General features: G+C 41.1%; 1 protein-coding gene across 1 annotated transcript; it reads left to right on the top strand.

Moving 5' to 3' along the window:
- The first annotated feature begins 9,878 nt into the window (after positions 1–9,878).
- LOC310949918 (uncharacterized protein) lies at positions 9,879–14,914 on the top strand. Its single transcript, XM_083917532.1, has 2 exons — positions 9,879–10,104; positions 12,266–14,914. The coding sequence occupies exons 1-2, from the start codon at positions 9,900–9,902 to the stop codon at positions 13,465–13,467; spliced, it is 1,407 nt and encodes a 468-aa protein (XP_083773658.1). The 5' UTR covers positions 9,879–9,899; the 3' UTR covers positions 13,468–14,914.
- The last annotated feature ends 343 nt before the right edge of the window (positions 14,915–15,257 follow it).

Below are 15,257 nucleotides of genomic sequence, written 5' to 3'. Positions count from 1 at the left end.
TGCCTATTGTACACTCTAAAAAACCCAAAGGGTTATATTTTCTATCTTTTTTATTGAAATATATTTTGTTAATGTAAATGTTTACAGTTAAGTGACTGAGTTTATTAGCTAGTGTAGCACAAGCACTATGAGCACTTTTGTGTAGCTAACATGCAATTAAAGGGGTATTCCAACATGCTGGATTTTCATGATACACTGTGGATAGTGATTTCTACCAGTAAATATACTGAATTGGACAAACATGTGATGAATTTACTGATACTGTTTATTGAACATAACTGTGTAGGAGAAGAAATGTGATAAATGTGATGATTAGAGAAACTGAAATAGCTAAAGAGAACATATTTCACTGAGATTGTGGAATCGTGTGTAAATGACTGAGAACTAAGAACCAGCTGAATTGCGTAGTGAAAACTTGTGTATGTTTATATGGCTAATATTTTGTGTAAAATTAAATGAGACACGTTCTGGAGGAAAACGGAGACGCATGGTGTCCTTATTACTCCGCTCTTCACCTGCTTCTACAGGTAACATATTTGTCACCACGGTCCTCATCCTTGGGACCCGTAACACATACATATATATATATTATAGGCTACATTAGTTTGCAGACTCTTATAATTTACTATTACAGTATATATTTTCTATACACATTAATGTTTCCTTTTGATAAAATAAAAATCTAAATCTCTAGTGTCACAGCAGTGCTGTGCTGCAAACTTGAAGGCACTTTGTCATTTTGTACCCAGTTCCATTTCATATCCATATGCAGAGCGTTTACATACAGGGCTCCAGATCAGTTGATGAAGACGTTTTAGCTGAATACCGCTCTAATGTCAACCAATGTGATCCACCATATGTTGATTAGCATATTTGATGGCGGTCGATCATGTTTTCTGTTTACGTTCGACTTAAATGGTCTGAAGCGGTTTGAAGTCGGAGCCCGTAAACTCCATGTAGGATAATCCCATGTCCCAGTGCTCAGGAATGCAGCATGATTGTATCAGTTGTTAAAGCATTGAAAAGAGTTTCAAATCCTGGGAAGGGGCGGGGCTCCAGGCGTGTCCCCCAGCAGCAGCAGCAGCAGGAAGGAAGTGACGGACGAACTAACCCCGCGCTCTACCCCATGTTCATCCAACACTGCCCGGCTATTGTGTGAACATGTCCACGATTCAAACTCTGAGAGCTTTTGTTAACCAGCGACTGAGTGCAGCTGTAGAAGAGATCTTCGGGCTGCTGGAAACCACCATATCAAACTACGAGGAAGAGCTCGGTCGCCAGCGCAGGCTGCTGGAGGACGCCGTCGAGGCTGACACCCACACAGAGGAAGCAGGTGCGTGGAAAGAGGCAGCGTTCTCTTCACATGTGTCAGGACAGTGAAGGGTTAAAGTCTTTTCGTTGCTTTACACGGCCCCGTGGCTTTAACATGGCGAACTGAACAGCAGAGATAACTGTTAGCCCTCCGCTGCGGCGTAGCGTTTAATAAGGTCGGAAGTGGACCGTTTTGGCCCTTCATAATAAAAGCGCAAAGGAAGACGTTCAAATGAATTAAAGGTTGAATATTTAGAATCTTTATTAAAGCTATACATTTAAGAATATCTTTGATTTTTTTTGACAAAACAACTGAAGGCATCACCATCTGCACTGAGATGGGATGGGATCTATTTTCCTATTTGCTGACACTCAACAAATACAATACAATACTTAAGTGCTGTGTGTATATATTGTGTTCAATTAAAGCATGTTTCCATGTAATGAGAAGACAAAACAGAAACCGAACAATGATGTCTCGTTGACAATTTTATTTTTTTCATGAAAGTTGCAACGATTGTGTTTCATTTATTATTGGTCAGGATATAATTACGACATCAAAATTACAATTATAATGAACATGTCGCCTCAAAACTTATCACGTACTGGCTGAAATGTGTGTGTAACACAGCGTATCACATGAATGTGTTGTAACATTTATAATCTTATTGACTTATTCCTTGATCAGATTCTGATCAGATTCATAATTTTGCCAAACCTGGAATGCATTTATTTAGACAAAGTCTTTTTGCTTTTGTTTGACATTTGACAACAGATTATAAGCAGCTCTGAATATTCATCTCATCTCATCTCATCTTCATCCGCTTATCCGGGGTCGGGTCGCGGGGGCAGCAGTTTTAGCAGGGGACCCCAAACTTCCCTTTCCCGGGCCACATTAACCAGCTCTAACTGGGGGATCCCGAGGCGTTCCCAGGCCAGTGTGGAGATATAATCTCTCCACCTAGTCCTGGGTCTTCCCCGAGGCCTCCTCCCAGCTGGACGTGCCTGGAAATTTAATTAGACAAGCTAAATATGCCCTAATCATACAGTCTGTCTCATTCTTTCAGTCTGTAACGGCAGTGGCCCTCAAACAACCAGTAGCTTACACCTGCTCGGTGGGTGCTCCTCATAAAGGACATCTTGTAGCGATGAAGGAAAACTCTTTCAGAACCTTTGCCATGAACAGATGCCACAGTACAACATCCTGTGATAGAATGAAAATCATGTTTGCCAATTCGTTGCCAAGTATTGTTATGGTTTATATTAATAGATGTTTGTATTTTCCTTTACCAGCAGATCTAAGAAAATTGATTCTCAGAAAAGAAGGGCAGCAGGAGTGGAGGCCCAGTGTGGACCAAGAGGATCCAGAGCCCTCCCATATTAAAGAAGAACAGGAGGAACTATGGAGCAGTCAGGTGGGAGAGCAGCTTCAAGCTCTAGAAGACTACGATGTCACAAAATTTCCGTTTACTGCTGTCCCTGCGAAGAGTGAAGATGAGGAAGTGAAAGCTCCGTTATCACAGCTTCATCAAAGACAAACTGAGGAGAGCAGAGAGACAGAGCCTCCAGTCTGCAGCTCTGCTCAACAGATGGACACAGAAACTGACAGCAGTCATCAGCTGTTTTTGTACGGTTGTCAATCAGAGTCTGAGGACAGTAATGATGGTTGGAAGGAGACAAGAGAACAAGAGTCCGGTTCAGACACACTGAAAAATGAGAGCACTTTCAATCATAATAAGTCCCACACCCATGACAGGCCATTTAGTTGCACAGTTTGTGATAAAAGATTTGGCTGCAAAGGAAATCTGCACGTCCACATGAGAAGTCATACGGGGGAAAAGCCTTTCATCTGCACAGTTTGTACCAAAGGTTTTAGTGCAAAGGTCAATCTGAAGACTCATATGAGAAGTCACACCGGGGAGAAACCGTTCAGCTGCTCAATGTGTAACAAAAGTTTTACCCAGAAGAAGACGTTAGTTATACACTTGAGGAGTCACACGGGAGAGAAACCGTTTGGTTGCTCTTTCTGCGGAAAACGATTTAGTGAGAAGGGAACATTGAAGAGACACATTAGAGTTCATACAGGAGAGAAACCTTACAGTTGCAGTGTTTGTGGACGCGACTTTAGTTTGCTGTCACATGTTAAAAGTCACAAGTGTGCCAGTGCGAGCAGTAACGGTTGAATCTTCCTTGTTTGTGTTTTCAAAATAGATTTGGGTTAAGCTGCGTTCAGAGTACAAATGGCAATGCGCTTAAAAAAATGTGCAAGAGACTGCGTTGGTGTTGCATTCCCTAATGGCTAGATGATGAAGTATAGTTTTATTTTATACTTTTAAATGGATCTACCAGGAACGAGCACTTGCAAGTATTTGACTTGCAAACGCAGTGTCTTGCTGAATGACGCCGCATTGCACTGTGGCAAAAGTTGAGCTGTACGATTGGTCGCCCCAATGTAAGCGTTTCGAGTGTGATAATTGCAGGCCTGGGGAGCTGACTCCCTGCAGCTGTCTTCTTAGAGATGAAAGGGTTATCTATTCTCTTTGGGATGAACCATTTATTTTCACCATGCAGCACAATAAATGAATGAATGAACGTGTGTGTGTGTGTGTGTGTGTGTGTGTGTGTGTGTGTGTGTGTGTGTGTGTGTGTGTGTGTGTGTGTGTGTGTGTGTGTGTGTGTGTGTGCGTGTGTGCGTGTGTGCGTGTGTGCGTGTGTGTGTGCGTGCGTGCGTGCGTGCGTGCGTGCGTGCGTGCGTGCGTGCGTGCGTGCGTGCGTGCGTGCGTGCGTAATACAAATATGCAACATGAATATACATACGTAGAGATGAATAAAACAAAGACCCAAATAAACAGAATAACCTGACATTGACCTCTCGACATGAATTGTCAGCGTACCCCTTTGATTGTCTACCATTCTATACTGCACTTATAAAGGCCAGGTAATGCTGGAAAATAACTAGTTTGTAACCTGTGTTTGAACACATCTGCGTTTACAGCTGGTCATATCAGCCACCCTTGAAGGTTGGGTGAAAAGCCTGCGATCATAGAGAGGGGGGAGATGTGATAATCATTCAACTGGGGGTAATGGCACACATTTTAAGACCATCTTTTTCTCAGAAGCATTCATATTGTTTCTCTCGTTTGAGCATGTGAAATTGACACCGTTAAGTGAAGGGAACTGCCCAGTTGTCGTCGGTTTGGGAACAGTCTGGTTTACAGATGTACGGGGCTGGGATAAAGCCTGACATCTGGGAGAGAGACGGATCTTCCGCTATCTAATGTGCAGAGGAAAAATCGACCAAGATGACTGTGATTTGTTTTGAGAAATACAAACAAGCCTGAGTGTTTGTTTCCCCTATCCCGGTATTGTTCACTGGTGTAGCCAGACCATGCTTCAGCGCTGACACGGCACTACGGAGGTCAGTCTGGCTGTCTGGGATTAGCTTTGCTCTGCATTACTGTATGTCAAAGCCATGTTGCCGCAGTAACATATGGTGCTTTGTGTTAGGAACCCACTGTGCCAAATGGAGCCCGGCTGATACATGAACATGGCAGATATTATGAGCTATACCAGTGTCACATATTTCTGACAAAAAGTAACAAGAAATGTCAGCAGAGAAATGTCTACAAGATATGTCTGAGGCCATGTAGATGAAAATGATTTCTCAATAAACCATTAACAACCTGTTATTAACTTTTTTTAAGTTTCAATTTATTTAAGCTACTTGGTTGAACTGAAAGTTCACAGTTTGGTTCGTTTCAACAGTCCCATGGGTGTGACAACTTCCTTTGTAAACATCTGTGAATTCATCTGGTTTCTTGTGTTATAGAGGATGTATCAGGTCATTCTCAGTCTGAACATTTAAGATCAGTTTTTTACTCAGTTTTCAGAGATGTATGACCCTGTCAGCTGCAGGCTGTGCAGCCATCCCAAACACAGCCCCAGAGACAAATACACTCAGAATAGTCCAACCAAACAGTGTCTCTTTTGGAATGGATACTTCCACCACAATCCACCCAGTTCATACCAATTCTGAGGGACCCTGATCATCCAGAGTTACTGGTGGGCTGGAATCATCCACACGGCTACCACCCCAATATGTGAAATAACAAAAAAAGATCATGGCCACACGCACTTGCGGCTGAACCCTCTGTCAAAACAAACCAACGGAGAAGCTTGGATTACAGCACACAGAGGGAGTCATTCCTGCTCAGTTCACCATTACTCCACTTTATCTTTACATAGACAATATTTGTTTGCTGCTTTATTATATTGCTGCTATATGTTCTGAATGTCAAGTACAGTGCCTTTACACCTCTGATCCTTTTTGCGGTGGATGGGATTTTTACCTTCTTTTCAACTCGTACACCTGCTTGTGAACATGTTCAAAATGTACTGAATATGATTTGGGCACATGCAGGCTGGTAGACAACACACAAGGGGCTTACTGCAACATTTTTCCACCCATCCTCTTTATGAGTATTTATGACATGCTTTCTTTATGACACCATATCGGAAGAAACGAGAGACAGAACATGAGAAATAAAAAAAAATGTAACGTCAGTGTGATGTTCAGGACTCTCAGTTATTATGAAGGTGCTTCCTTATTTTCCCAAGATTGTTTTGTTTAGTTTGAATGAAACAGAGCAAGTTAGAATAATATAGACGTCCGTATGGTTTTTTTTATTTGTTTGATATTCGATCGATAACTTTGGTCCACACGCCAACATACTGCAGTCGGTGGCAGCAACGCACGTGAAGCTGGTTGTAACCCGCCATTAAACCGAAAAAGAAGAAGAAAATGTGACGTCACAATCCGGCGCCAAAGGCGACATTTTAGGACCTCAACATCTCACTGAAGTAGCTTTTGATCGTTTGAAAATGTGTAAAATCGGATCTCTGAGAGCTCTGATGAGCCTGCGGCTGAGTGCAGCTGTGGAGGAAATATGTGGACTGTTAGAAACAACCATAGCAGAGTATGAGGAAGAGATTAACCGCCAACGCAGACTGCTGGAGCGGGTCGAGACGCCTGTGAACCAGATAAACACAGCAGGTTCGTACACTTTCTACATTTCTCCAGCATCCGCGCTGCATCACCGACGCCATTACAACCACGGTTGTTTCACGCTTATTCCGTTACGTTAAACTCGCGGAGTGAATTGCAGGTAAGGCCCCGTAACGGGTTGCACCATCATGTGTAGGTTCACATGGATCCTAGTGTCACTTCGGTCGGAGTGCACGCGCCAAGTTACTAACATTTTAAGAGTTGCACCGGCGGAAGTAGTTTCTACGTGGGCATAAATGACCTTTTCCACCTAGTAGGTGTAAAGTCTTCCGGAAAACAGCGGTGGTCATGGTTTTATATATACACATCACAATACACTGGAGATCAAAATCTGAAATAGACGTACAGTGATCATATATGTATATATATATTATTATTTATTATTTGTTTTATAATTAATATTCAGTGTTTTCCCGTTGTATATCAAAATTAGAGAGCAAAGTAATAATTATTGATTTATTCTGAAATATTGTTATTTTTTATTGTTCAGAATTGGATAGAATATCCACTGTGGCTATACCACTGCTGTACTAGCAGGTTTTTTTTAAATAACCAAGGCACTTGAACAAAAACCTTTATGTTGTGAAAAAAACAGTGAGTAAAATGAGAGAACAGTAACCACTGTGTCAGAAGAGAATATTTCAACACTGTTTTCTTCGGGTTTTAGGATTCAAAAATGAACAGGAAGTGTAGAGGCCACAGCTTTGAATGACTTCAGCACGTCTGTGCCCACAGGACATCACTAGTTTCTCACACTGCTCTGGTTTGATCTTGGTCCATTCTTCTTCAGTCTCTTCCACAGTTCAGTAACTGTAGTGGGTTTCTTACACATTACTTTGTCACCAAGGATTTCCCAGAGGTTCTCTATGGGGTTTATATCTGGAGTCTGGGCTGGCCATTTCATTGTTTCAATATTTTTAGCTCCAATGAACTGCTTACCCTGTTTTGAAGTAACGGGGCATTGTCTTACATGAAAATTTCCGCTGAGGCCCAACTCCTGCTGCAGAAAACATACTTAAAACCATGAAACTTCCTCCTCCAAATTTAACTGACTTCTTTACTCACTTTGGGTTAAGTCTTTCCCCAGTCCTACGCGAATATAATGTTTCCCATCAAACCCAAATAAATTGAATGTCCTTTCATCACTGAAGTCACTCTGGACCAGTTCTCCTCTGTCCACACAACATGCTCCTCAGAAAAGGCAAGTCTATTCTTTTTATTATTTCTGCTGATGAGAGGTTTGGTCACTGCAGAGTGGCTTTCAGTCCAAATTGTCTTAAAGGACGAGACACTGTGTGCTGAGACAGATCCATGACCTGTTCAGCACTGACCTGTTGAACAACTCCAGCTGCAGTGTTGACCTGAGGAAGAATCAAGAGGAAATGGTACAATATATTGCTGTATTGATATTTTGTTCCACCTCTACTCCTGAACATGGACTCAGCTGTCAGGAGCAAATCATAAAACATCCACAATTTATTAGTGAAATATGATTTGGCCACACTCACAGATGACACACACAGATTAAAGCACTGAAACTGCTGTTAAAGAATTGTATTGGGGCAGCTACTCTGCATGGTGTACTGGACTGTAGTGAGTAATGCCGTATTTCAGATCTCAGATCCACAGATTAGCTATGTATACCTATGGGAATTCTGATGATAATGGAATAAAATATATTAATACTTTTCAAGGTGGAGATTGCACTAAAGTTTGGCTGCTTGTTTCACAGTTCTTCGTGCAGATAATGGTTTGTGCATTTTATAATCATACTCTGTTTTAATGAACATGTAAGTCATTTTGGCAGTAAATAATTGCTGTAAACATAGATATTTAACTGGTTAATGTTTAACAAGATTCTCTCTCTCTTCTGTTAGATGTCCAGCAGGTGTTGGTGATTAAACAAGAGGTTCCCTCTGAGCAGCAGGAGTTGAGGCCAAGTGTGGACCAGGAGGATCCAGAGCCCCCACACATTAAAGAAGAACAGGAGGAACTCTGGAGCAGTCAGGAGAGAGAGCAGCTTCAAGGACCTGTGTCTGTGAAGAGGGAAGATGACGAAGAGAAAGCTCCGTCCTCACAGCTTCAACAAAGACAATATGAGGAGAACAGAGTGGCAGAGCCTCCAGCCGGCAGCTCAGCTCAACAGATGGAAAGAGACCTTTCTGATTCTGAGACTGAATGCAGTAATGATGAGTGGAAAGCTGAAGAACAAGGGACAAGTGGACCTCAGCCAGCTTCACCTTCTATGAAACATAGTGAAGTCCATATGATTGTTGAAAAATTTCATTGTAGTATTGGAAAGAAAAGTTACACATGCTCCGAGTGTGGTAAAATATTTAGCCTGAAGGGATCCCTGCAGAGACACATTAGAGTTCACACAGGAGAGAAACCCTTTAGTTGCTCAATCTGTGGTAAAACATTTGGCCGGAATCAACATCTGCTGTTTCATATGTTAACTCATACAGGGGAGCAGCCATTTAGTTGCTCAGTCTGTGACAAAAGGTTTCGTTATAAAGGAAACATGACAAAGCACATGAAAACACACACCCAGAACTAAGACCAGTGTGAAAAAATATATGCAGGAACATGTGGTAAGTAATACAGTGTCACATGAATTACCACAAATATGTGTGAAATATGACAGAGCAGCACTGCTCAAACTTGCAAGACTCCACAAAGGGGAGAAACCCTAACTGTGCTCAGGAGGCAACTCTATCTCCCTGGACTGTAGTCAGCTCTCAAACTTGCTTTAGAAGGAATGCACATATTGACAATTAAAGGACAGATGATCCAAACTTTCAGTTTCCTTTTAATCTAAAACACACAATTCTGCACATCAAAGTTCCATTTTAATCTTTCAACTTGTTAATTGGTTATGTGTTATCAAAATGTTAAAGTTCACTTCCTTTACGTTAGCTTTTCTCAGAACAGAGCACAGAGTATTAAGGGAACACTGGTTTACATGACATGTTATTTTTATTGGGAAAAGTAAACTCACAAGTTTGCACAGTTTGTAATAAAATAGAAACTGTTGAACATGTAATTACGCATTGTGTTAAATATTGAGAAAGGGGAAAGGTTGCAACAAAGGGTGAGAGGCAGGACGATATTGGAATCTGACAGGGATACTGGCAACTGAGGGAGATAAGGTGCAGGGAACAGAGAGTAGTAGGGGAGTTCGTAAGCAACACTGGTTTGTTTGTTTGTTTGGTTAGAATATAGCGGTTTGAGTTTTTTTTTGTTTTGTTTGATTGTTTATTTTATTTTTTTCATGATTATTATTATTTTTATTTTTTTTATTAGTAGTAGTATATGATACAATTGTAAAACTAGATTCTGTCCTACATACTGCGGCTCAGTAGGTGCCGGTATGACTTTTATTGTTATTGCACACCGCCAGAAAACTCAAAGAACAAGAAGAAGGTTTATTCTGAAAGATTCGGGCCGGAAGTCGGAAGGCTTCGGAAGTGAATGCGGAAGTTTAGCTGTGTACATATGCCAGAGAACATGACAGTCTTCAGTAATGACTTTAAACATGTCTAAAGTGGAAATGTTAAGAGTGGTGGTGATTGAGCGTCTTACTGCCGCTGCAGAAGAGATATTCGGAGTGTTTGAGAGAACCGTGGCCGAGTATGAAGAGCAACTCTCCCGCTCCAAGCTGGAGAACCAGCGGCAGCGCAGACTACTGGACGCTGTTTTGAAGCCTGAAGTTCGGTTACACAGGACAGGTTAGTAACATCGAAAAACATGGACTAAACGTACACATTTACGATAAACATTTTCCTCCTTTTTGTTTTTTAATCAAGTTCACCTGGTGTATCAAACACATACGTTTGTTAAATCGAACTTTTGACCCCCAGGTCAAACAACTTCACTTGGTTCACCATTGTTTCTGAGACAAACGTTTGTGCGCATGTGCAGTTCACTTCCGACTATATTTTAGTTTGCATTTATTTGAGATTAGGAACAAACAGACAATCAGCCAGTAAAAGACTTCCGTTTACAAATACGATTGCAGTGTGTAAGTAATACATATCAAGATATAACTTAACAAAATATAAACATAGATATACTTTTTAAAATAAACAAACAATGATAGTACTATAATATGTTAATCAGGCGCTACAGAAAATAGTTAAATTAAATATAACAATGTGCACTCACTTTGTTTGCCATACGGGTTAATGTATTCATGTGCAAATTGCAGTCAAAAGTTTTATACTAATGGCTGCCTTACTCACTGTAGTACGGTACCAGGTTTACTGGTAATACTGTACATTCTGATGTGAAGTCCCCACGCACTATGTTTGTGTGCGTAGGGAAAAGACACATGTATGCTGTATGTATGAATAGCTGCCCCCCCCCCCCCCCCCTTTTTATCGGAGGAGATGTAAATTATGAATTCTACTTTGTTTGCCTTAAAGAATAAATTCTGCCAAGTTGAAGACCAAGGATAAAGAATGACTGAACTCTTATTTGATCTCCATACCCATGGGAAGTAAAAAAGGGAAATTTGTGCACCCATGCTCAACATCAACCATGAAAATATTAATGTTAGGGAAAGAAATAGAGAATTTTGATTCATGAATATGAAATTTAACAAACGCAAGTATAACATCTGTCATGTGACCTCAAGATTTGTTGCTACATCCAAATCCAGTGATGATATCATGCTTTCAGTTCTGACTGTAACCGCAATCTGGTCTTTAAGTGTGATGTATCACCCTTTCAAAATACTATTTCCGGGTCTAAATGTTCCGTTGAACAACACAAACAACAATGGCCGAACCTGTGGACCTTTTACAACCACTTCTCTCTTCTATGACATGCTTTTTCATCCGTACGAAAGCGGTAAAATGACAAAAATCTGTTTAAACAACAGGGAACGTAGCACAGTAGAATTACAAAACTTGGACCCTCTTGGACCCGGAAATGGTACTTTGAAAGGGCATTACTTCACCACCTAAAGTCCAGGTATTTAAATACCACTAATGAACCCTGGAAATCCAGACTCTCCATTATCAAATTTCAATTTACTCTGGCGTTGGCTCTGGGCACTCATCATTGCAGCTCATTAACCATGGCAGAAAATCCCGAATCACCAGTTAAATCGTATTATCGTACTATTATGGGCAGGCGTAACCAACGATGACAGTGATGCGCGCTGTAGTCTCGATAGTAAACAACAACGATGGCTGATGATGGGGATCAGCGGTTGTTGAAAAGGTTTTGGCCCCGACTCTAAATTACTTGGACTTCGCTTTCAAAAAATTAACAGAAGACGGCACTCAGATGTGTCATCTGCAAGAAATATGTATTTGCTGTTTTGCCAACTGGATACAGAAAAGGTTTAATTTACCAGTTAGCCCAAACATTCGCTAAACGTATGGGTCTTAGTGAAAACTAGATACGTCACTTGTTCATTGATCTGATTAGTCATAGTCGGTTTTATTGCTATCCGATTGTGTGCAGACGTATTTTGAACTGCAGGCGTTGGTGCCATGTTTATCTGTTTGCTGTTTCTATTTTTATGTTGAGGTTCCTACTGATGGCAACCAAAGGCCAGGAATTGTTTGCCAATTTCTCAAAGTGGCTGCCAATGGCAACCTGGCAACTATTGCTGTTGAACCCTGTTTATTAAGGATTACTTTATCAGAACCTTTAAAAAACCTTTAGCCTCTTACCTAAATATCAATATGCTTAAGTTAAACCAACTAATATCACTTGGTTAAGGTTAAAGAAAGAATTAGGTCGTTGTAAATAATGAATATACTAAGTAAAAACAAATTTCCAGTGTGCGATGACGTCACCATACAAATAATTAGTTATGCTGGTGTGTTTGGGCTCTGTTGAACATATAATTGTCTAGCCATGTTTTTGTTTTTTCAGTATTATCTGCAGATTTTCAGCAGGACCCAGAGCCCCCAAACACAACACAACTCTGGAGCACTCAGGAGGGAGAGCAGCTTCAAGGACCTGTCCCTGAGAAGAATGAAGATGATAAAGAGAAAGCTCCATCCACAAAGCTTCATCACAGACAAACTGAAGAGAACAGAGAGCCTCCAGCCTGCAGCTCAGCTCAACCGATGGAAACAGAGAGTGATGGAGAGGACCGTGCAGAATCAGAACCAACCAGGAGCTTAGATCCAGATAATTGTTTGCAAACAGCTGATGATGATGAGACTCAATACTCTTCTAAACAAGCTGACACTGTGAAATCAAAGGGGACCCAGACAGTTGTTTCCGTCAGTCAACCAGCTAAGGATTATAGGGCTTCAGTCACTTCTGAGCCTAAGACTGAAAACAGTGATGGTGAATGGAAGGAGACAAGGAAACCTCAGTCAGATTTAAAAACACTGACAAATAATGGCATTCTTCAAGGTGGGAAAGAGTGTAACACTAGCAAGAAGTCTCACAGCTGCTTTAAGTGTGGTAAAGCATTTGAGCCCAAGGACTGTGTGCAGACCCGCAGAAAAACTCCTACAGGAGAGAAACCATTCGTTTGCTCAGTTTGTGTTCAACAAACCACACAGAGTGCACATGTAGTCACACATAAGAGAACTCACTCAGGGGGGAAAAAATTCAGATGTTCACTCTGTATGAAACAATTTAACTATAAAGGAGATGTTGTGAGACATATAAGAATTCACACAGGGGAGAGACCCTTTAGCTGCACAGTTTGTGGTAAAAGTTTCAGACAGAGTACAACTTTGAGCTCTCACATGAGAACCCACACAGGAGAAAAGCCATTCAGCTGCTCACTCTGTCCTAAAAGGTTCATCCGGAGTGGAGTTCTGGCCAGACACCTTAGAGTTCACACAGGAGAAAAGCCTTACAGCTGCGCAGTGTGTAAAACAAGGTTTACTCATAGTCAGTCATTGTTGAAACACATGAGGATCCACACAGGAGAGAAACCATTCAAATGCTCAGTTTGTGATAAAAAATTTACACAGAAAGGACATCTAACACAACACATGATACTCCATACAGGAGAGAAGTCATTCAGTTGCCGTGTTTGTGGTAGAAAATTCACTAGACAGTCAAGTGTGAAAAGACACAAGTGTGTTACTAAGAGCAGCAGCAGTAAATGAATGAATACACACTGTGATGCACTTGGATTGCAAAATGGTAAAGACAGGCGGCAGAAGCTGTAAACAGCAACAATGCTACACAACAAGAACATTTACATTTCACGTCTATAAAGTTCAAACCCTGGATTATTAGCCTGCAAACTACAGTAGTGCACTAAAGTTCAACTCAAATTACCCAGGCCTGGTAGAGGTCTATGCTCTAATCACACCATTTCTACTGATGTGAATTATGATATATATTATAAATGATTTACCCGCTCTGTGCGTCTGCTTTCTCAACAAGCCTAGGACGGTCGGCAGGAGCACTCATGCCACTTTCAGCCATCGTAGCACAGTCTATACTCCAGCCGAGCGCTAGCAAAACAAAGTGCCTTTTATGCCCGTGAATTTGTACCACTGTGAAGTAACAGAACCCAAGTTCATGCTGCAACCACCGCCTCGCTGTTTAGCTCTCCGGCTCTCCAGCTCACTCCCACTACGGAGTAACAAGGCGAATGTCGCCGAAGTATTATATATATTTTTTATTTTGGAAGACGTTAGTTAAGGCTGAGGTTTTTGTTGCTTTGGCAGCCGCCCAAGCTGTAAAGTGCTGCAGGAGAACCTGAGAGAAGCTGCACACACACACGCTGCCCTGCAAAAAGTTCATAATGTAACGATACTAATAAAACGTGAAATTGTATTTGTTTTACTGCGGTACTTCTCTAGTATCAGTTTACCATGCAACACTAAAAGAGAGAGGTGCTGCAACAGAGCGTCTCAGACAGAGGGTGAATAGAGATGCAGCAGTATGAGAAAAATAAAGTTTTTTTTGAGCATTAAAGCATGTTAACATGTTCAAATAGAAATACAAAATACATGTATGAGCCTGAAAAGTAGTTAATTAGGTCCCCTTTAATTAAATGTTGACCATTTGTTCAACTGTTGCTTTTAAAGGCATGATGTAGTGTTGGTTGTAGCATTTGATTACAGGTCACTTACACTTTGTTACAGTAACAGTTATCTATCATTTTTGCTGGGCTAGCTCCAGTAAACATTCATTTTTTTGTGTGTTTCGGACGTCCATGTCTCAAATACAGACCGTGTTCTCGTTACTGGAATGATAATGAGAAAAGTTGGACAAAGAGTAGCAGTGGACTGTTTATGACCAAAACCTCTATACCAAGGACACTCTGGACCCTGCAGTGACATCAATGTGGAGTCTTGTCAAGGCTGGATCCGGCACAGTTGAGGGTTTTCCCCTGTTGTGATGTGGACAAAGATGTGATGCAGGGGCAGAATGAATCCCTCCTTTGTATAACTGTAATACTTGCATTAGGTCTACTTACATTATACAATTTGTTGTGTACTAAGCTGAAAATATACTTTTTTATATATAAAAAAGATGTTTATGCAATACACAATTGAACTGTTTTACTGTAGCTACATGCCCTGAACAGTTTTCCTTTTTCTGATGTAGTGTTTGATGACTGCTCAGTAGTGTTTATTTACTGACAGATTTTGAGCACAAATAAAAGGGTTTTGGGGAAATTGTTTGATTTTGTCAGAAGAGTCAGAGGCGTGCCTACAGCTGGACGCGTGTGACTCCTGGTGTGGACTAGCCATGCCCCTCTCCTGTTAAAACATTTGTTACACACTGGGCAACAGTAGGGTTTCTCTCCTTTTGGGGTTCTTATGTGTTCAATCAATGATCAACGTAGGTCAAATTATTTTTTACACACTGAGCAGCTGAAGGGTTTATCCTTTATGTGAATTACCATGTGTGAAAGTAATGTCCGCTTATAACTGAATAT

This window comes from Echiichthys vipera (genome assembly GCF_963691815.1).
Source record: "Echiichthys vipera genome assembly, chromosome: 7".
Taxonomy (NCBI): domain Eukaryota; kingdom Metazoa; phylum Chordata; class Actinopteri; order Perciformes; family Trachinidae; genus Echiichthys; species Echiichthys vipera.
This window is presented reverse-complemented; position numbering and strand designations above follow the sequence as displayed.

Bases quoted from the DNA above. Each gene is read 5' to 3' on its own strand.
- LOC310949918 (XM_083917532.1), top strand. From the start codon at position 9,900: ATGACTTTAAACATGTCTAAAGTGGAAATGTTAAGAGTGGTGGTGATT. The intron at 10,105-12,265 runs GTTAGTAACATC...TTGTTTTTTCAG, and splicing joins AGTTCGGTTACACAGGACAG to TATTATCTGCAGATTTTCAG.